This window comes from Myxocyprinus asiaticus, chromosome 25 (genome assembly GCF_019703515.2).
Source record: "Myxocyprinus asiaticus isolate MX2 ecotype Aquarium Trade chromosome 25, UBuf_Myxa_2, whole genome shotgun sequence".
NCBI classification, from domain to species: domain Eukaryota; kingdom Metazoa; phylum Chordata; class Actinopteri; order Cypriniformes; family Catostomidae; genus Myxocyprinus; species Myxocyprinus asiaticus.
In genome coordinates, this window is record NC_059368.1 from 44584895 (window position 1) to 44605643 (window position 20749).

At 36.5% G+C, this 20749-nt stretch overlaps 1 protein-coding gene across 1 annotated transcript; it reads right to left on the reverse strand.

The window, feature by feature from the left end:
- Positions 1-459: 459 nt before the first annotated feature.
- On the reverse strand, positions 460-20604 carry LOC127415800 (protein THEMIS-like). Its single transcript, XM_051654750.1, has 7 exons — positions 20274-20604; positions 19164-19301; positions 17037-17498; positions 13142-14193; positions 5996-6116; positions 5532-5666; positions 460-1379 (listed from the first exon to the last, which is right to left on the reverse strand). Exons 1-7 carry the CDS (start codon positions 20440-20442, stop codon positions 1327-1329), a joined length of 2130 nt encoding a protein of 709 aa, XP_051510710.1. The 5' UTR covers positions 20443-20604; the 3' UTR covers positions 460-1326.
- Between the last annotated feature and the right edge of the window lie 145 nt (positions 20605-20749).

Here is a 20749-nt window from a genome sequence, read left to right on the forward strand (position 1 = left end):
GTTACTGCAACATCTTACTTGTGAATTAAAACTTGGTAATTCTTTACACACTATCTACAATTTTCATCCTTACCTTTTCATCTACAGTACATTACATTTTTATAATATAGAACAATGATGAAGAAGACATTACAGCTTAATTTTCAGTTATAGCATAATTTTCTGTACAGCTGCTTTTAAACTACGTAAGTTGTGAAAAGTGCTATACAAATAAAAATGACCTGACATCTCTGCAAGAAAACCCAAACATTTTCTTAATCAGTATTTTTGTCTTAATATCTGAAAAATATCTAAACATCCTCGAAACAAGAACAATAGCAATTTTATTTTTCTTGTTTTAAGCATAAACCTTACAAAATTTTGTTAGATTTATGCTTAAAACAAGAAAAAGTCATTTTTATCTTGTTTTAAGGATGATTAGATATTTTTGCTGGAAAACAGCACAAAAATACTGATTTCGAAAATAAGGAGAATAATTAGCAGGCAAACATTATTTGAAAATATTAACCAATGCAACATAACACACACATAATAAACTCATATAGTATACCTATATCAGTCCAGATAATTTAAAGGAATATTCCTTTATAAGGTTATAAAATTGCATACAACTTTACACAGATAATTGATTTTATCACACTCATGTTAACACACATATTGTTTATGTCTTGTGTCTATACTTTTGAAACAATGAGTATATTAACATTTACAGATTGACCCCATTGACTTCCATTGATAGTGTCTCACTAGAACACAGATTTTTGCTTTTTGTTAACCCTTATGTTGTGTTGCAGACACACACACACACACACACACACACACACACACACAAATACACACGCACAATGTGTGTTGAGCACCCTTTTGTGCATCGTTGTCTTTCCAGCTACACTCTTTGAGGAATATTTCAAGAGTTACTAATCATATTATGTTGCGTTTGGGCTCATTTGAATCGGGATAGTCTGCTGTAAGTTACAATATGTCATTGTCTATGTTATATATGTGTTTCGGGTAGTAATAAGGAAAACCTTGACAAAAAGCCACTATGTTTATTATATTTATGTGTGTTTCATACACTAATACTCACTGCAGTTTGGTCTCTGAGTGAAATAAATTTCAATTAATTCTACTAATTGAGACCTTTCCAATGATATAAAACACATGGCTATCTCATCTTTTTTTTATGGTTTTACCAACTCTGAATATAATAGTAGTGATAACAAATTTGCAAATGATTAGAATGAAACAGTTCTTATTTGCCAGCAAATTAAAAAGCATTATTTAGGAATTGGTCAGATCAGCTATATGCATTGTAAAGTTCAGATTCTAGGCTTTAAAACAAGGGTGGGCAACGTCTCCACTGGTCTTGATTCCATTAACTGTAAAAAAATACAAAAATAAATAATGATTAAAAGTAATTTGAAAAACATGTAATATATTGTACAATAGAAAGAAAAAATACCTTTAAAAATTTTTCTTGGTACGTGCGCACATAATGTAATGCATAAGTCAATTTCAACCCACAATTAGAAATTGCAAGCAGTTGTATGGCCCGTTAATAATTTTGTAAGTAGTCGAATGGCCCTTAATAGGAAAACGTTTCCCCACCCCTGCTTTAAAACAACACCTATTTTGTTCAGATCAAGCAAGTGGTTATTAATTTATTATGCAGTTATTATTTATTATATTTTTTTTTTCCACAGGGAGTGTCCCCAACTGACCCGGTATGAGCTCAGTTTAATGAATCCTTCTATCAATAAAAATATATTTATTTAAAAATATGTTCAAAAAAGGAGTACAAAACATAACATCATAATTACAAAAAAAGAAGTTGATCAAAAGATCTAATGCAATATCATGTGATAACATATGCAATATGAGAGATTTTTAAACAATCTTATTGGGCCAGTCATTTTTGAACAGGAACTCAAAATGTGTTAGCACAAAACGAACTCAACACAAGGGTTAAAGAAAAGGAGGGACGAGTCTAAATTATTTTTTGTGCTAATCAATATTATTCTGTCGATTGAGCTTAACTTGTATTGAACCCAAAACATTCCTTTAATTGAGCATTATTTTGCTCTTTTGAAACATGTGGTTCTCTAGTGACTCTCTGGCATAGTGCTATGTGTTCCTCCCAGGCCCTTGAGAAAGACCAAGCCCTCCTCCATGACCTCATACTTGACCCCAAGTTCCCTGGTTTCAGCCTGATGTCCGTCCTGACCGAGATGGCCACCAACTCTTGAGAAGACACAGTATCTGCTAAAACAGTTTACAATCTCCGACGGATTTAAACACTGCATGCAATAAACACCAGTTTCTAAAAAGTTCATTCTTTACAGGACATTTAACAGCGAACAGCTTATATGAAACTGCAGGTGTTTGCTGGGAAGTTTGCTGTGCCTGCATCAACACTATTCCAGATGTTACCATGACAACCACTGTAAATACATCATTAACTAAATAAAAACTGAAAAATCAAACATGGTTCCTTACTGTCTCATTTATTTTATGTAAAACAAACAAACAAACAAAAAACCACAACAATCTTTGATTTTTAATGGGAATGACAACGAGGCTGTGAGGAATAGACGTACAGTCTCTTCAATGGCACGAACAGTATAAAGCTGTATAAAGCTCCTAGTTCACATCTGATTTTTCACAACTCATGTTGTCTGGATTTCTTTGTAAAATGAATGTTCTTGAACAGATATTTTGTCAATGTTTTGTCTGCGGAACGATCCAAAAACACTTTAAACTGCAGTACAGCCCATTGAAGAGACTGTAAGTCTATCCCACACAGCCTCGTTGTCATTCGAATTAAAATGGACAGATTTAGCTGTTTCAGAAGGAAATTGGTACTTTAATTCACCAAAGTGGCATTCAGCTGAAAGTATTTCAAAGTATAGTCAGGACATTACTGATGTAAAAAAACAGCACCATCACTATTTGAAAAAAGATCATTTTTGATCAAATCTAGACAGCAGCCATCACTCCAACACCTTATCCTTGAGTAATCATGCTAAATTGATCATTTGGTACTAGAAAATCACTTGCCATTATATCAAACACAGTTGAAAGCTATTTGGTTCATTAAATGAAGCTTAACATTGTCTTTGTGTTTGTTTTTGAGTTGCCACAGTATGCAATTGACTGGCATGTCTTCAGGTCAATATTAGTTCAAAAATGGCAAAAAAGAAACAGCTTTCTCTAGAAACTCGTCAGTCAATCAAGGACAGAAAGAGATGTGGAAGACCAGATGTGCAACTAAACAAGAGGATAAGTACATCAGAGTCTCTAGTTTGAGAACTAGATGCCTCACATGTCCTCAGCTGACAGCTTCATTGAATTCTACCCGCTCAACACCAGTTTCATGTACAACAGTAAAGAGAAGATTTGGGCAAAGAAACACAGACATTGGACAACAGATAACTGGAAAAGAGTGTTATGGATCTTAACCCCATTGAGCTTTTGTGGGATCAGCTAGACTGTAAGGTGCGTGAGAAGTGCCTGACAAGACAGCCACATCTATGGCAAGTGCTACAGGAAGTGTGGGGTGAAATGTCACCTGAGTATCTGGACAAACTGACAACTAGAATGCCAGGGATCTGCAAAGCTGTCATTGCTACCCCTGGAGTTCGCTAGTTCGAATCCCAGGGCGTGCTGAGTGACTCCAGCCAGGTCTCCTAAGCAACCAAATTGGCCCGGTTGCTAGGGAGGGTAGAGTCACATGGGGTAACCTCCTCGTGGCTGCCTTAATGTGGTTCGTTCTCGGTGGGGCGGGTGGTGAGTTGAGTGTGGTTGCCGCGGTGGATGGCGTGTAGCCACCACACGCGCTATGTGTCCGTGGCAATGCGCTCAACAAGCCACGTGATAAGATGCGTGGGTTGACAGACTATAGAATAACATAAATGGAACTATGGGAATTATGTTGTGACTAAAAAAATCCAAAATAAATCAAAACTGTGTTATATTTTAGCATCTTCAAAGTAGTCACCCTTTGTCTAGAATTTGCAGACATGTACTCTTGACATTTTCTCAACCAACTTCTTGAGGTAACACCCTGAGATGCTTTTTAAACAGTATTGAAGGAGTTCTTATCTATGTTGGGCACTTATTGGCTGCTTTTCTTAATTATTCGGTCCAATCCATCCATTTCAAAAACTTTATTTATTTATTTATTTTTATTACATTTTAATTTGATAATGAAATAAATTAATATGGTGGCACAATTATATTTTTGTCTACAAAACTAATTTCAAACATTTAAGCATACGCCTTCAGATCAAAAGATTTTTAACATCATGAGAAACATTTCAGTCAAGTGTTTCAAAACTTTTGATCGGTAGTGTATATACAGTATATACACACACACATACACACTTTTAGTTCTATGGCTTTAAATAACAAAAAAAATCTAGAGTTCTGACAAACTTGCCGGAAATTTGCCACTCATTATTTTCACATGCAAATGACATTGTGATTCACTGCAAATGTTTGCCAGAAGTTTGCAGCTCTTCACTGGTCATGGTGAACCTGCAGCAAACCTTTGGCAACAATGGACAATTTGTCGCTACTGGCAAACTCATTTGCATGTGAACATAATGGGTGGCAAATATGCCATAGGGGTTTGCTAGAACTTTTGATTTTTGTGAGGGAGGACATTACAAAAAAAGTCCTGTTCTTATCAGGCCAGAGATATGTCTAACTTTACTGTAGGTAACAAAAAACTGATTCATTACTTAAGAAAAAAAGACAACTTTCCACAGGCATGTGTGTAAAAACTGAAGAAAATGTATTTGACTGAGAACTTTGCAGAACCACCTTTAAAAGCAAAAACATATTTTTTCATTTTTCTGTAAGATTTGATGAGTACCTCACATCTAAATGGGTTCTTTAATATTGTTGTTATATAATATATATATATATAAAATAGTGAAATCTGCTGTCTGTTATCTGAGGATACATTTGTCTCGTATATAGTATAAAACAACCGATTATTTACAACCATAGAATTGAAAGATTGTGTGTACTATCATTTTCATTGTACCATTTCATTATAAAACAATAACACCATAATACCCTTTCAATCATAGAAGAGCACGAAAACAGGGTTTTGAACTTAAATATAAACACGAACTCAGAACTACTGGGTCATCAGATGATTGTGAACTAATGTACATTGACCAGTTCACTGGAGGTTCAGCATTCTTCTCAGTTCAGCCAACATTTCCCAAAAGCATGGTACATTCAGTCGGCTTTCTTACAGAGCTAACAAAAAACCTGAGGACTTTCTGCCATGAGAGTAGATGTGGAAGTCCTTATGATAAATAATTCAAATTCTATCAAGCTTATACTGTCCCACCAAGGCAAAAAACAGTAACTACACATTTTTCCAAAATTACGTTTTGACCAAAATCAGGTGTCTGGTTTCAAAACAGATCCAGCGAACTCATTGCACCATGTACCAGAGAGTGTGTTTCTGTCTCCATAGTGTACTTATATTGTGTTGCTTGGTTTTCCCTTCACACCTGTGGTAATAGGCTTCTCTTGGGATGTCCTCCTTATATTGTCAAGCTGATCTTCATCTATGTATTCATAATCATGCACATCATCATCGCCATCATTTGTCTCTGTGGATACGTTGTCCAGACTTCGGCCAAGAGCTGAGGAGGAATCAAACACACCCACACATAATTTTACACTCAGGAACACACCTGCCTGAAACACAGTCTATGTGAAGTGCGATTTCCTCAGTGTTAAAATACTTTCTTCTATCCCGGCTTAAATTGAAGCGACAACTAGAAGGAAGCCATTTGTAGGTTTATTCCCCCCAAAGAGTGTAAACACTGTGGCTAGAAATACACGGTGGAAATGACACACTTCAACTATTTCGGTATTTGCATCTTTATTTTACTTGGATAATACGCTAACAAACTCTGATATAGTGCATGCAGAATACTGCTAAAAGAGGAATGTTGGAGAAGGTTCCTACCTTTCTGCAGGATTGGTTTAGCTAAGGTGACTGGACTGATGGGAATCTTTTTGCCATTTCCACTTTTGAAGTCACTGCAATGTATGGAGTCATCGTGCTTAAAAGGTTCAACATGGAGACTCTGTGCAATGGAAGACAGAACATGATGAAATAGACAGATGCTGTTGTTTTTCATATTTAAAGAACCAAAGGGGTTTTGGGATATTCTCATATTTTACAATTAACTCCAGATTTATAATTATATATTATAATTTTTTTATAGCCTGTGTCTTCAGATTCTGAAAGTATTAATCCATGGATAAATTATTACATTTTTCTCTTCAAATTCAACATGATATAATGAAATATTCTACAGAATGAAAGACTTATATTTCTCATTTACAAAAGTAAAACAGTTACGAGTTTTGCTCTATATGAGCTTTGCTTATTTAGATAAACATTAGGATGATGAACAGTTGATGATTAACATTTAAGTGATGAAAGTTTTGCCCATGTTTAAGAACAACTTTGCTCCAAATCCATCAGATTAAATAAGGAGTGACAGTCTACTCTCAATTCCAGGTCACACCAAATTTTTGGCTGTGCCATTCCAGAACACTACATGTTTCCCATTCTATTCTAGTCTAGTCTATATGACAAGCTTTCTAGTAAATATTCTGAAAGATCTCAATTTAAAAAAAACAACAACATACTGTACTCTGTAAACCTGTGAAAAAAAAAAAAAAAAAACTATAAAGGAATATTCCAGGTTCAATACAAGTTAATCTCAGTTGACAGCATTTGTGGCATAATGTTGATTACCACAAAAATTAATCTCTCCTTTTCTTAAAAAATGCACAAATCTGTGTTCCAGTGAGACACTTACAATGGAAGTCAATGGGATCAGTTTTTGAAGGGTTTAAAGGTAGAAATGTGAAGCTTATCATTTTATAAAAGCACTTACATTAATTCTTCTGTCAAAACTCATGTATTATTTGAGCTGTAAAGTTTTTACAATCATAATATTTATGGTCGTTTTAGGGTTTACAGCATTACATTGTCGTGGCAATGAATTTTTTTGTGATAATTAACATTATGCCATAAATGCTGTCATTTCAGATTAACTTGCACTGAACCCAGAATATTCCTTTTGGGCAATTATTATCCTGTTTTCACTGTCAGCTATACATTTTAGATACCTTTAAATTGCTCAGCAATACATGGAAGATATTGAAATTAATCTAAGCAGCCTAATTAGCCTGAAAGAGTATCCTTGGGTCATCTTAATCTCACAGAAAATTACAATCTGACATGTGCTCGGCCTCTCTGGTTTACATGAGAATTATAAAAAAAAGACAATGTGCTATGATGACAGTGTTGAACTGATGACTGACACAGACTTTGCTTGTAACTCACAAAGTACCTAATCTGTTGAAATGTAAAACAAAGTATGAGTGTTTCTTATGCATTTTATGCCATATTCTATCATGATGTTTCTGAACTTCTTTCTTTAAGTCCATGGAAGAAAGAAAGTCATACAGGTTTGGAATGACGGTGAGTAAATATGACATGATTTTTGTTTATGGGCAAACTATTCCTGTAAAACATATGTCATATATTTGGTTCATCACTGTGGATGTTTTAAGTAATTAATGTGAGGTCAGGAATAATTAAGATAAGCTTATGATCTTATATCTTATTAAGATAAGATAAGCTGCAATGTTTTCAGATATTATCCATAATTTCTTATAGGGGTGGTTCTAGGGTCAGTAGATATTCAGGGCTTAGCCCAGATCTCTATGGATACATATGCAGACTGTAACACATCAATGGAAAGGAGGAGGCGAGAACCGGCTTGATAATATAAATAAAGGTTTAATGATAAACTGAACCAAAAAGACAAACACACACATAGGTGTCGGACAGCTGTCCGTAACTCTCTCTCTGTTGCACTGCCGTCTCTGGTCGGCCTTATCCCTCTCAGGCTTAATCAGCCTACTTAGTCGTGATTCCACACCCGGCCCCGCCCTCCGCCCTGCCACACAGACATTCTTTGAATATTGAAATAGAATACACTTTATAACAAAAGTTTAACCTCGTGAGACCCCGAGTCCACATGCGTGAACATTGCGTTTTGGCTTCGCTATAGACTATCTTAATAAAACATTTTTAAATCAATTTTAAACCAAACCAAAACTCCTCAGTTCAGAAGACTCTAGGCTCTCATTAAAGGGTTAAACTTTCAGCGCACCGAGTCATGTGACAAAACAACATGGTGCCAGTCTCAGCCGAGTTTGTCTTTTGGAGAAATGGCAGCAAAACTACATCTGGTTAGAAACCAGCTTAACTTTTCACATTAAAACCTGTTGGAGTCAAAAGATTAGAGTCTCTAGTTTCATCCGACATGCCATTTTAAAAATTGCATAAATTGATCGTGAAACGGCATACTGTTAAACACAATGTCCATGTACATGGACAATAGGACTAACTTTCCATAAAAATCTTACATTCACTGTGTATTTTCACATTGACAATAAATGTATTCATCCAAAACCTGGAAAATGTTGCTTTCAAAGGCTGTATATGGAGTTAGGATGAAAATCAGGTGCATTTCAAACTGTTCTGAGACCAGTGCAGACAGAGAGCACACTGGATGTAAAGTCATCACCTAATTAGGGAGCAAGGGAGCATCCTATAGCTTTCCTATGCAGCTAAGTGCATTCACTTGCATCTAGTCAAAAGTTCAGTTTCAGGCTGCAGATGATGTTTGGATCACTCAACATGTTTGACAGACATGGGACAATGATAATCAGTACATAGATTCAGAATTGTATAATACAAAATTTTATTTTAACATGGTTGGCAGTGATTTGATGATGCTGAGCAATTTTTTTTATTTTATTTTTTTCTTGTTTATTAGGTGCTACTAGTTACAAATCAAAAAGGGAAATGGAAAATGCACAAAGCAGTCACGCTCGGGTCTCAGGAGGTTAAATGTTACATCTCTGGGGCAGGACTCAACAAAAAAGGATGGTCCGCTGGCCCGGTGCCAATGGGACAGAGTTTCGGGCTAGTCTATGGAACTGCCACATGTCCTGTTGGGCCAGTGCTGTGTTGTCGCTAAATGTTACATTCCTTGGTCTGGTAAATGTGTTTTTTATGCCTTGCAAACTTAAATGTATGGATTTCTGTGATGGATTGAGCTTTATTGCCAAGTATGCTTACACAAACAAGGACTTTGTCTTGGTGACAGAAGTTTCCAGCTTCCTTGAGTGCTTGTAATGCTGAAGTGTGTTACTTTTTCAGTGTTAAATTATTTTCTCCTTTCACAGCTTGATATACAGTCACAACAATAACTATTGCAATTGCAATTCTGTTCAGTGGTGCTTGTTTAGCTAGAAATTTCAAACTTCATCTTTAACACTGTACTTTAAAACGTTATTGTAAACACTATTTTTGTCCCTTTTGGCTTACCGTAGTTCAACGCAAATTATGCCAATATTCTTGAATGTAAAATTATATTCTGATAATTTAATACAATAGCACATCATATACATTATGTGCTCCATCTTGGACATAAAGATGACAAACGATGTCATGCTTTATTTGAGATTTTTGAATTTTCAGGTTAAATTCTCATAACCGCAACACTTCGACTAAATGTACTATAAATACAATAAAACAATTTCAAAAAGAAATGTCAATAATGTATGTTGTACCCAAGACCCAATAGTAAATGAAAATAAATTATTTGATGTTACAAACATCACAATCTGGATAATAGAATGAGAAAAACCTGGTGTCCATCAAGCCATTTATCTGTAGTGCAACTTTTCAAAACACAAAATGTTGGTGAAGAAAAGATTTAGTCTACTATGATGCATCAGCAAGAGTAGAAGTTCAAATAAGGATACTTAAATACTTGTAATCTCACTTTGTTTTATTAAAATGTTGTTGTTGAGTCTAAATAATCTATTTCAGACACTTTGCATTCCCATTACCGCAATGGATGCTAAATTTGTTAGACAATGGATTTAATGATCAATCTTGCCACTTTATTAGTTTACCTACCTCTGTAAGATGAAGCAATAATTTGTGCTCACTTGTAATGGGTGTCCCTATTATTAAGGTTTTTGTGTTATGTCACCTCATTACAACATTAGCAACATACTTTATCATTACCGTAACATTTATATAATTGTTACGGTAATAAGAAACAACTGTTTTTTCAGTATTTTAACATAAAGTTGTCTTTTCAGTTCCAATATGAATGCATTTTAATATTTTGAATGCAATATTTGTTATCCAAGTTAAAAGAGAGAGGCTTGCTGACTGGCAGTATTGAGAGAAATAAGCATATATTGGCCAAAACAATGTTTTGATATTTTTGAATGTTACCTTTTTCCATTTGTTATTTCATGAATAATTTTGTGCCTCATGATTGTGCTACTTTATATATTTTGCTGCAAAGCCTATAATAGGCTGTTTATGTGACGACTTACCCTATATAAGCTCCAAAAATTACACAACTCAGCATAAAAGTATTCCATAAGACTCCAGTCTCCAGAAGCCATTTGATAGGTGTGGGTGAGAAACAGATCAATATTTATGTCCATTTTTACTATAAATTTTCCTCCCTGCTCAGTAAATCTCCACTTTAACTTTCACATTCTTCTTCTTTTGTTTTTGGTGATTCACATTCTTCATTCATATCGCCCCCTACTTGGCAAGGAGAAGAATTTCTAGCAAAAAAGGACTTAAATATTGATCTATTTTTCACCCACACCTATCATATCGCTTCTGAAGACATGGATTAAAACACTGAAGTCGGATTACAGATTACAAAATACAGATTACTTTTATGCTGCCTTTATGTGATTTTTTTTAACACATCTGGGATGGCATGAGGGTGAGTAAATGATGAGAGAATTGTCATTTTTGCAATTATCAAACCGCAAAGGCTACGAATGAATCAAATAATTAGTCTGCACGCACTGCTCGCTGCCCTTACTGTATGTGTGCAGCACTGTTATCTGTACTGTATTTACTAATTCTCAAAGCACGCATAAGGCTAATGAGCTATGTGCGTTATATTTGCAGCACTCTAGATTCACTTGCACATTTGTGTAATTTCAAATATTCTTGGCCGCTAAAAGTTACCGTCCAAATCTAAAGGAACTCCATAACTCTGGGTTTTTGTGGACAGAAGAGTGAATGAGAGCATTTCTCTGCATTAAAAGGCATAGTAAACTGTTACAAACAGAAACATCTTCCTCCAAAATAAAGGCTTTAGGGTTTACCCGGACTGCACAGCCATGCCGCATGCAGGTTAATAAAATATTACATAAATATGGTACTGTTTTATAATAATCTGGCACTGTTTTATAATAATGAAAATAATAAGGGCGTCCCCCTGTGGCGACACAAACTCAACCGGCTCCGCCCCAGCCCGAGCCCAGCCCTCGGCCCCAGCGTAGAGCCCCCTGCAGGAGAGGGACACCCCCTGCTTCTCAGCCAGCCGCAAAGACCCCCAGGAGGGCTCTCAAGCACCCCTGGGACGGGACACCTGAGGATCGAGATGTCTGCAGGAACTCCGGAGCTGGTAGCCAGACTCCATCCACTCCATCCCCACCGGTGGAGGGCCGGGAGTAAATCTTTTGTTCCCTTTTTCTTTTCTGTAAGTCACACGTGTGTCTATTTAGTGTCACTTTCACATCTGAAAGTGAAAGTGGAGATTTATAGTAAAAAAGCCAAGGACTTAAATATTGATCTGTCTCTCATCCACAGAGCTGAGATATTCTTTCTAAATAATTATCGTTTGTGTGTAGAATCATACACATCTGGGATGGCATGAAGGTGAGTAAATGATGAGAGAAATTTCATTTTTAGATGAACTATCCCATTAACTAACATTCCAACATTCTTACTATAAAAATGTTAACTTATAATTTTATATATACTGTATAATCATAAAAATTAAGAGCGCGGCCCCTCGAGGGTACAGGGATCCAGCTTTGCGTCCCCTGACCTCTCCAAAGTTGAGTAGCCCTGCTGTAGAGTCAGTAGAGGGCAGCGCTGCTGCAGAGATCCGCTGCTGGAAACACTGTCAGAGTATTTCAGGATGGTCTTCCAGCCGCATCGGCGGAAAATTGCACGCACGAGAACTGTTAACGGGACCAAAGTCATGAAGATTATACGATTCCGGTGTTTTTTTAAAGAATGGTTCGGTTCCCAACCCTAATTTCACATTTGCTAGTATCTGCGAGTCAAACAATTCTAATCTCTGCCCTGGCTTCAAGTGAGAACCTCACTGAGTATGTGCAAGGCAGTCAATCACTCTCAAGTCCAATCCTTTGGCAACATCCAAAAACGTCCATGTTTCATGTAAGCGGTGGCAAAAACCATGCACAAAAAGTAACCTTTTATTGGATTCCATTGTTGAAAAATTATTTCATAGATGGCTGTGGCTTCAAGCCATCAACAGAGCTGACTGAAATGAGGAGATCATTTCAACTCATGACTTTGCAGAAAACATTAATAGCAAACATTATTACATGTTTGTTAATAAAATTAGAATAACTGTATAGATAAGAATATGCCTGTATTTACGATGGCTTTGTGTCGTACTTTCGTTTAATCATCTAATCTGTCAAATCTAACACAACATGCTAGAGGCTTTCTGCCACCACTTACTGCGCATGCGCTGACATTTATGTAAAGAAGAGGATTGGTCTATATACAAAGATGGTCAAACATGCTTTGTTGACATTGTAACTTATGTTAGTTTAAACAGATGTGTACACTTGCTGGCTCGACCACTGTAGCAGTTATAGGTCAGATTTTGCATGGAACTAAGGCCAAAATTTGCTTAAACTCGAATTGAAGAGGGGCTGGGGATCCCCCTCCCCCATAAGATATTAAAAATAGACTTTGGGGGGTCCTCAATTATTTTCATTTTAGTAAAGACAATAATGACAAGTAAAAATGTGAACGCCCCGCCCCCTACGTCACAAGACCGCTAAGCGCACACAACTCCCCATCCCACCAACACTAAGCGCACACAACACCACCCCCCCACACACACACACACCCAACGCTAAGCTGCAGATGCTACAGTAGTATGAACATCGAATCTGTAACACAAAATGCAATGAACATAGAGTTTACCTTTGGAGAGCAGCTGGAGTTTTCAGAGGTGGCACTCTGAGATCTGGATGACATCATCTTGGGGGGCCGTGGTGGAGGATCTTTGGGTTTTTTTGGAGGTCTTGGTGGGGGTGTCACCGTAGCAACAGCATATCTCCTCAGAGTGTAGTAACAGTCCTCGGAGATCTCCTCTATAGCCGAAGTTCCACTACATGCTGGACTCTCGCCTGTCCAGTGCTCTTTGATGTTAAGGATCAAGTCTGTACGATTCACTGGCACCTCCCTCGACTCTGAGAGATCAAAGGTTGAAATGAGGAGGCAGGGGTCAGAGATCTCCTCCTCGATGTGCAAGCCGGGCACTCCGGCCAAAATGTCCACCTTCAAAGAGAGGTCACGAACAGACACCTTGACGTTGAAGGGCAGCGGGAACCATCGGCATATCTCCGCAATGGTGTATTGACGCTTGTCACTCACAAGCTCCATGAATCCACCCTCCAGACACAAAGGGAGGCGCACAGACTCTTTCACGCCTGTTACCTTCAGACATTCGAAAGCATCTGCTGCCTTCTCTGTCCCATTGTGTGAAACCGCACAGCTTTTGCCTTTTGTCACTAAAAACTGATCTCCAGCGTGAACAGAGGCAAGCCCGTTATACGTTGAGTCAAAGTCCCTGGTGGCCACCACGCGTAACTCCTCTGTCTCACTGCGTGCCCGTTCCAGATCGTAGGCGGTGGGGAACTGCCGTGGCCGACGCTTGAGGCGTCCATTGTAGGACTCTGGAATGAGAAAGTGTCTCGGAGCTTCGTGACACATTTCCGAGGCCAGTATTCGTTTTGCACGATAAGCATGATGGATGATCACCTGTTTCGAATGGAGAAAGGACTCCAGGTCTGGGGAAAACTTGAAAGAGCTTTCACACGACAACTCGGCCACCACAGGAAAAAACTCTGCAGGCCTCTTAAAAACATCTGGAAGAGAGAGAGGCTGCGCAAAAGAGTCGCAATCAAAGTTTTCTGTGACATCCACCACCTCCACGTCCAAATTTGATGGGATAAGCAAAACCTTCTCGCTAACTGTGGAAAAATGTAAAAAGAGGTCAGGAACGGAGGACATATACAATGGTCCACTTTCATAAAATGTGAGCAGAGTGAATTTCTGGGTAAACGAATTACGCAAAACTCTGTCCCGTTGAATTGAATGTGACAGTTTGCAGTTTATGCAAATGGATTTATGAATATTTTATACAGAAATTTGTTCTGCTCATGTTTCATGAAAAAGTCCCAATACATTTAAGCAGCAAGTCTTTTTCATTAATCTTCCATTGCTGGACAAGTGCAAGGCTTGTTAATTTAAACTTTAAACACAGCACTCTCCTACATCTTGTCAATAAATGACACAATGACACATTAAAATACCAACTGAGCACAGTGCAGAGGCACAACGTCAATAAGTTAATGATCACCAATTAGCTCATTCTCATTGGTTAAAGTGACATTTCTTTTATTAGACAATGAAGAGAACAGTTCCACCACTTCACTGCAGGCTTGTGCACCATTCAGAACTAATGAAGAATGCCAATTCAATTCCTGCATTTGGATTGAATTTGAATTGGGGAAGCAAAAAGGATGTAGAATTGCAATTCCAATTTGAATTTAAGGAAGTAGAATTGAAATGGAATGAAATTCAGAGAAACTCTCATTTTTGAGTAATACATTCGATTTTTCAGTATAACATGAAATGAGTTATCATATTAGCAATATGTATAACAAATAGATATAACACTGTAAAAAATGTTCTTAGATCAAGAAAACATTGCTGAAAAAACATTGAATGGTTTACTTGATTATTTTAGGTTTTTTGGGCTTAGAAACTTTAAGGAAGGCAAGTAATGCATCTCAAAGCAGCTTTTCAATTACAACATACTCAGTCGATCCAACAACCACAGCAGCGAGTTGCATTTATTTGAGTTTAACTTGGCCTACACAAAATGTTTATGTGGTTCAGTTCCATTTACCCTCTTCCCAGCATGCACTTGGGCACGAATAATGTGGTTGCATTGTTTGGTTTTATTTACATTGTTGTTGTTGATTTTGTTGTCATGATAGATGACTTGTTTTATGATGTCAGGATGAGTTTGTTTCTCTAAAAAAATGATCAGTTGATCTGTTTGTTGATTGTTAACTTTGTCGTGTTGTATATACCAAGTTTTGAGGTCTGTGTGTGCCATTTTAAAATACTTATTGTATATTTTTTTTCTCATAAGTGGTCATGTGATGAGTAAAAATGTGACATTATTGGTTTAAGACAGCAAACACATGGCTCTCCATGAAATACACAGTATGTTTGTAGAAATGTGCATGAGATGCTCAGAATATAAATTCCATGTAAATAACGGAAGCAATTGTCACAGGATTAAGTTGACAGGCTTAAAGTTAACTTAGTTTAAATATGTAATTGTAAGGGGGGCCTGGGTAGCTCAGCGAGTATCGACACTGACTACCACCCCTGGAGTCGTGAGTTTGAATCCAGGGTGTGCTGAGTGACTCCAGCCAGGTATTACGCCATGTGATAAGATGCTCAGATTGACGGTCTCAGAATTGGAGGCAACTGAGATTCGTCCTCCGCCACCCGGATTGAGGCGAGTCACTATGCCACCACGAGGACTTAGAGCGCATTGGGAATTGGGCATTCCATATTGGGGAGAAAAGGGGAGAAAATCCCAAAAAATACAAAATAAAAATGTAATTGTAAAATGAATATATAATATGTACTGTGCAGTTAATATGTAAAAGACATGGCGAGTTGACATTTTAAGATCAGCATTGCTTTTTTTAAGTTGAATTAATCTACTTCATTTTAAGTTTTACAAACAAATCACCTTTTACAGTATTAATGATCAATAATAAAATGTAACAATGCTTAAAATGCCACCTATAGAAATTTGTATTTTATTTATTTCACTATATTTAATACATTTTCATTTTATGGACCATGGTGGAAGAACACTTCTTATCCCAGAATGCTCTAATTTGCTCAATATATTAAAAATCAATAGTTAACTTTTATGAAGTTATCTGAAAATAATGTGGTAGACCATTTCTGGTGCTGTACAGCAAAAACAAAATCTTTTGATGGCTGTAATTTGATTTGATTTATTTATTTATTTTAGAGAGATAGATGTTATGTCTATAAATTTAATTCGATCTATTAGGGAATAAATAGACATACTTGATGAAAAAATAATAACAATTGTTTGTCACAGAATGTGTCTTGGACTAATGAAACTGTGTAGTGTAAATGTGTTGAATTTCTTTGAATTTGCAATTCAGTAAATTCCACTTCCTATCATTTATATTCAAATTCCAATTCCAACTTCCCGTGGAGTGTGGCCAATTCCATTTTTCCCAAAACTCATGATTTGAAAGGGAGTTCATTCTGAAATTCTGAATTTTGCACAACCCTGACTTCACTGCAATAGTTAATCAGCATTTCCGTCATTGTTTCTAGTTATCGAAACATCTTTAAAACAAGATAAATTTACCTGGGAAGCAAAATTTTGCTGATTAAATGCTTGGAGAAAAAAAAATGCCAATGGGATAATACAAATAAATTAACTTTAAAAACAAGTCTAACTATTTTACACGTTTGACCTTCTCAAGTAAATACATCTTGCTTTTAAGGATATTTAAATCTTTTTTACTGGAAAACAATACAAAACACTTTTTGTGCAGATTGTTTTGCAGTGTGTCATGTTATAAACCAAGTTTGAGTACAGTGCAGTGTTATTTGTTTAAATGGCACGATGAGGACTTTAAGACATTACAGACATTACAGCATCATTTTGTGTAAAGCGCTTTTGAAACTTCTATACAAATAGAAATGACTTGACTTGACATGAAGCTAGTGTCATACTTACGCTTTGTAACAGCCTTCAGCTCATACATGGGAGTCAGCGTCAACTCTCCGAAAACATTCTCCAACAAACTTGATAATAAGAAGTCTTTCTTGAGCAGAGCTTTGACTTCAGTGACTGTCCTTTTCCTGCCTCTGGAGATTTTCCACTCTGCTATTTCTTTCAGAGTGTAAAACTGGTCATCCTCACACTCACTGAAGTGGCCTTCCTGTGAGAAGCTCAAGCTAAAGCAGAACTTTGGCTCTCTGTGCAGCAGCTCACAGTCCACACGTCCATCGTTGAGCTCATGGGTGACAGCAGTGATTCTGAAGCTCTCTCCCTTTCGTAAGACCCCCTGTGCGAGCTGGATCTCTGAACAGGTGAGGAACACGGGCTGGCCCAGCCTGTGAGAGCTGATCTTCAGTGAGTCAGTTACTTCTTGTATGCTTCGGTATGGCTGACTGTCAGCCACCAATTTGAACAAACCTGTCACACAGAGTGCATCATAAAAGTTGAGTCAAATTAAGTTATTGGGACTTCAGTTTATGATGACTTGCAGAATGTGGGGAGTAATAAAAATGCAAAATACCCTAAATAGTTAAAGGTGTACTCAGTGATTTTGTTGAACAGAAATAAAGAAACCTTTAACCTCGTTTGACCCCGCATCCACATGTGTGGACGTTGTATTTTGGCTTTGCTATACATAACGCATAATTTAAATTAATTTAAACCGACTGAATCCTGTTCACAAGACTCTAGACTGTCATTTAAGGGTTAAACTTCTGGCGGGACATGACATAACATTGATTTCCATGAAATACTTCTACGGGCGCAGTGCCAACAAAAGTGCCTCTGGTAAGAAACCTCTTTAAGTTTTTTGATTGAAACCTGTTTGGTTGTAAAGAGTCATGTCTCTAGTTTCCTTTGATATGTCACTTTAAAAAAATCTTTTTTGTTTGTTTGTTTTTGCGCATCAGCGCTCTGATAAACACGATGTCCACATATGTGGAAAATGGGACTTTATTACCTCAAAAGTTAAAAAAACAGGTTTGTTATTTTTAATAATTTTCAACATTAACACATCTGTGGATCATTTCTCTTCATTTTAATGTAAAACATTTTTAGGAAAACTATTTGCTCTAGAATTTGTTATATTTTTTTTGCTTGTTTATTAGGGGCTACTAGTTATAAATCAAAAAGGGAAATGGAAAATGCACACAGCAGTCATGCGGGGGTCTCAGGAAGTTAAACAGCAGGAAATGAACAGTATTGTTGAAAATTATGTGATAACTGACATGAGATGAAGACTTATTTCAGCCATATGGTGGTGGGTGCACATTCATGAGTGCTGCCATGTTGAGATGACATGACCAGATAAATATTGCTAATTTTATCTCAAAAACCACCTGTTTTTACTTACGAAATTTCAATCATGGCTGACTGCAAATCGCACATTTTTACAGTGGCATTGGTAACTTCTGCTGAGAACAGAAACTTGATTATTACTGAGTGCACCTTTACCTAAAAAATTCAAACATGCAATAAAAAGCCAGACATGTTCTGTATAATTACATGCAAAATGAAAAAAGAAAAAAAAAAAGACTTAAAACCGGCAGGGTGGGATAAGTGTTTAGTATTGAAATGTATCTTAGTCAGTGGTAAAGTGTGTCATTTTTTAGCCTTTAGCAGCACAAAATGGAATTGCAATAATAATGACTCTTTTCTGCCTTTGGTTGTGCCGGTGTTGCTGTGTTAAATGAACAACAATGCTTTGAAAGCACCACTGAGCCACAGTGTTACACTTTTCAGGGGAAAACCAATGTATATTTATATTTATGTAGCTTTCTTTGCATAGTATGCATGATATGAGAAAGGTTTTTTTTATTTTTTTAGAACATAACATAAATTCATCTTAATTGTTTTTTTTGTTTTTTTTACCTCTTAACTTAACGAATAAGTATAAAAGTAGGTCCTGTGAATTGCATAAAAAGTATTTTTTATAAGCTTTTTGTTTGTCTCCGAAATAAATAAATAAGAAATGAATTGGATGGTTTGTGATATTGATGTGTCCCAGTTAACTGCTCACTAAAACAGCCTTCAGGCGAAATCAATTCTCTGTATCTAAAAAAAAAAGAAAAAAAAAAAAGTTACCTGGATATTCTAATGGTATTTCGATCTCCGTGTTGTTGGAGCTTTGTGCAGTGAATCTAGTGATGGTGGTTTCAAAGATTTTCAGCAGATCTCCTGTTGAAAGAGAACACTCTCTTCCAAACATCTCATAAACACAGCCTGAAAAAAAAAAAAAAATCATTACAGTGTCATCACATCTAACATGATTACAAACATAGTCCAGTATTTTCAGCACTTATATTTCCAATCCACTTTGCAATTCAATTATGTTAATTTAAGTGACAATAACAATACATATAATTTAAGAGTAAATAAACTTAATTCTGTTTTCAGAGTTCAGAACTGGAATGAATATTGTAGTAGCAATCAGTACAAAATACTTAAAATAAATAAATAAATAAATAAATAAAATGAAGAGGTGGATTTTAACTTTTGATTAGACATTGATTAGAAAAATAAAATTTAAAGTTGCTTCTTCAAGTGATCATTTCAGCACTTAAAAATATCTACTTATCAATATTTTAAAAATCATAGATATCATTTTTTATTAATGATTTTTTTCTGTTTAACATGATATTTGGTATGACATTAGTATGGTGGATAATGCTTTTTAAATGCATTAAAGGTCAGGTATCCAAAGGGTTAGGTTTTCATTTAAGTTCAAATTGGACCATGTGGGGCAAAAAAAGTGCTAATGTTAATAATTTAAGAACAAACAGTGTTGCTTGGATTACATTACAATTTTTGTCTTTAATGAAAAAAAATAAATAAAAAAAGATATTTGATTTGAAAAATGACAGAATAACAGATAATATCAGTTGTACTTTTCAACATGAATTTCACCTCAAAATGTACACAGAATGTTCTGATCATTCAAGTGAATGTGCAGTATAAATATGCTAAGGTTAACACAGTCCCCTTTTAATTTATTTTTATTATTAATAACAGCCCATTACCACGACTATATATATATATATATAATATGAATACCTTTTATTCTTCCCTTGCAATAGCATAAAGGTTCATGGTCTCATTTTAGTCAAATTATTGGTAGTGTTCATCACACAAATACATTTGAATTGAAGAATTTAATAGCAACTGAATTATGAAGAGTTAATGACGGACGCTTACCTTGACAGTAGACTCCGGACTGGATCTGTAGCACTCGGGGTAGAGTTTTAGGATCCACAGACAGTGTGAATTCATGCAGTGTCATGGCCATCTTCTGCTCTGTCGTGAACAGGACGCTTTTAAAGCTGTGGACAGGCTGAGAGCTGAAGAAACGGACCTTATGGTCCATAAAGCAGAGTCTAGTTAGAGGGTTATCAGGGGGCTAGATGTCAGAGGATATCCCTGGATGCCCTTCACCCCCTCCAGACGCCCGTTTAGCTCAGCAGTGTCGACTGAGAACGAGATTATAAGGCGTTCTGCACAGCAGACGAGGGCAGGAAGCCGAAGCTCAAAGACCACAACTCAGCGCATTGTTAAGAGAAGTTGCACCAGGTTTTCTGCAAAACTACAGTGACATATACAAATCCCACATCCTCTGCCAGACTGAACATCATGATATCTGAGGGCCAAATATAAGCCAAAACAGACAGGGATCA

What these genes read in the sequence shown, in the direction of transcription:
- LOC127415800 (XM_051654750.1), bottom strand. Translation starts at nt 20,442, where the DNA reads ATGGACCATAAGGTCCGTTTCTTCAGCTCTCAGCCTGTCCACAGCTTT. An exon ending in AATACCATTAGAATATCCAG is followed by an intron (nt 17,499 to 19,163) that starts GTAACTTTTTTT and finishes TCTGTGTGACAG; the next exon opens with GTTTGTTCAAATTGGTGGCT. An exon ending in AGAGAAGCCTATTACCACAG is followed by an intron (nt 1,380 to 5,531) that starts GTGTGAAGGGAA and finishes ATTTTTTTACAG; the next exon opens with TTAATGGAATCAAGACCAGT.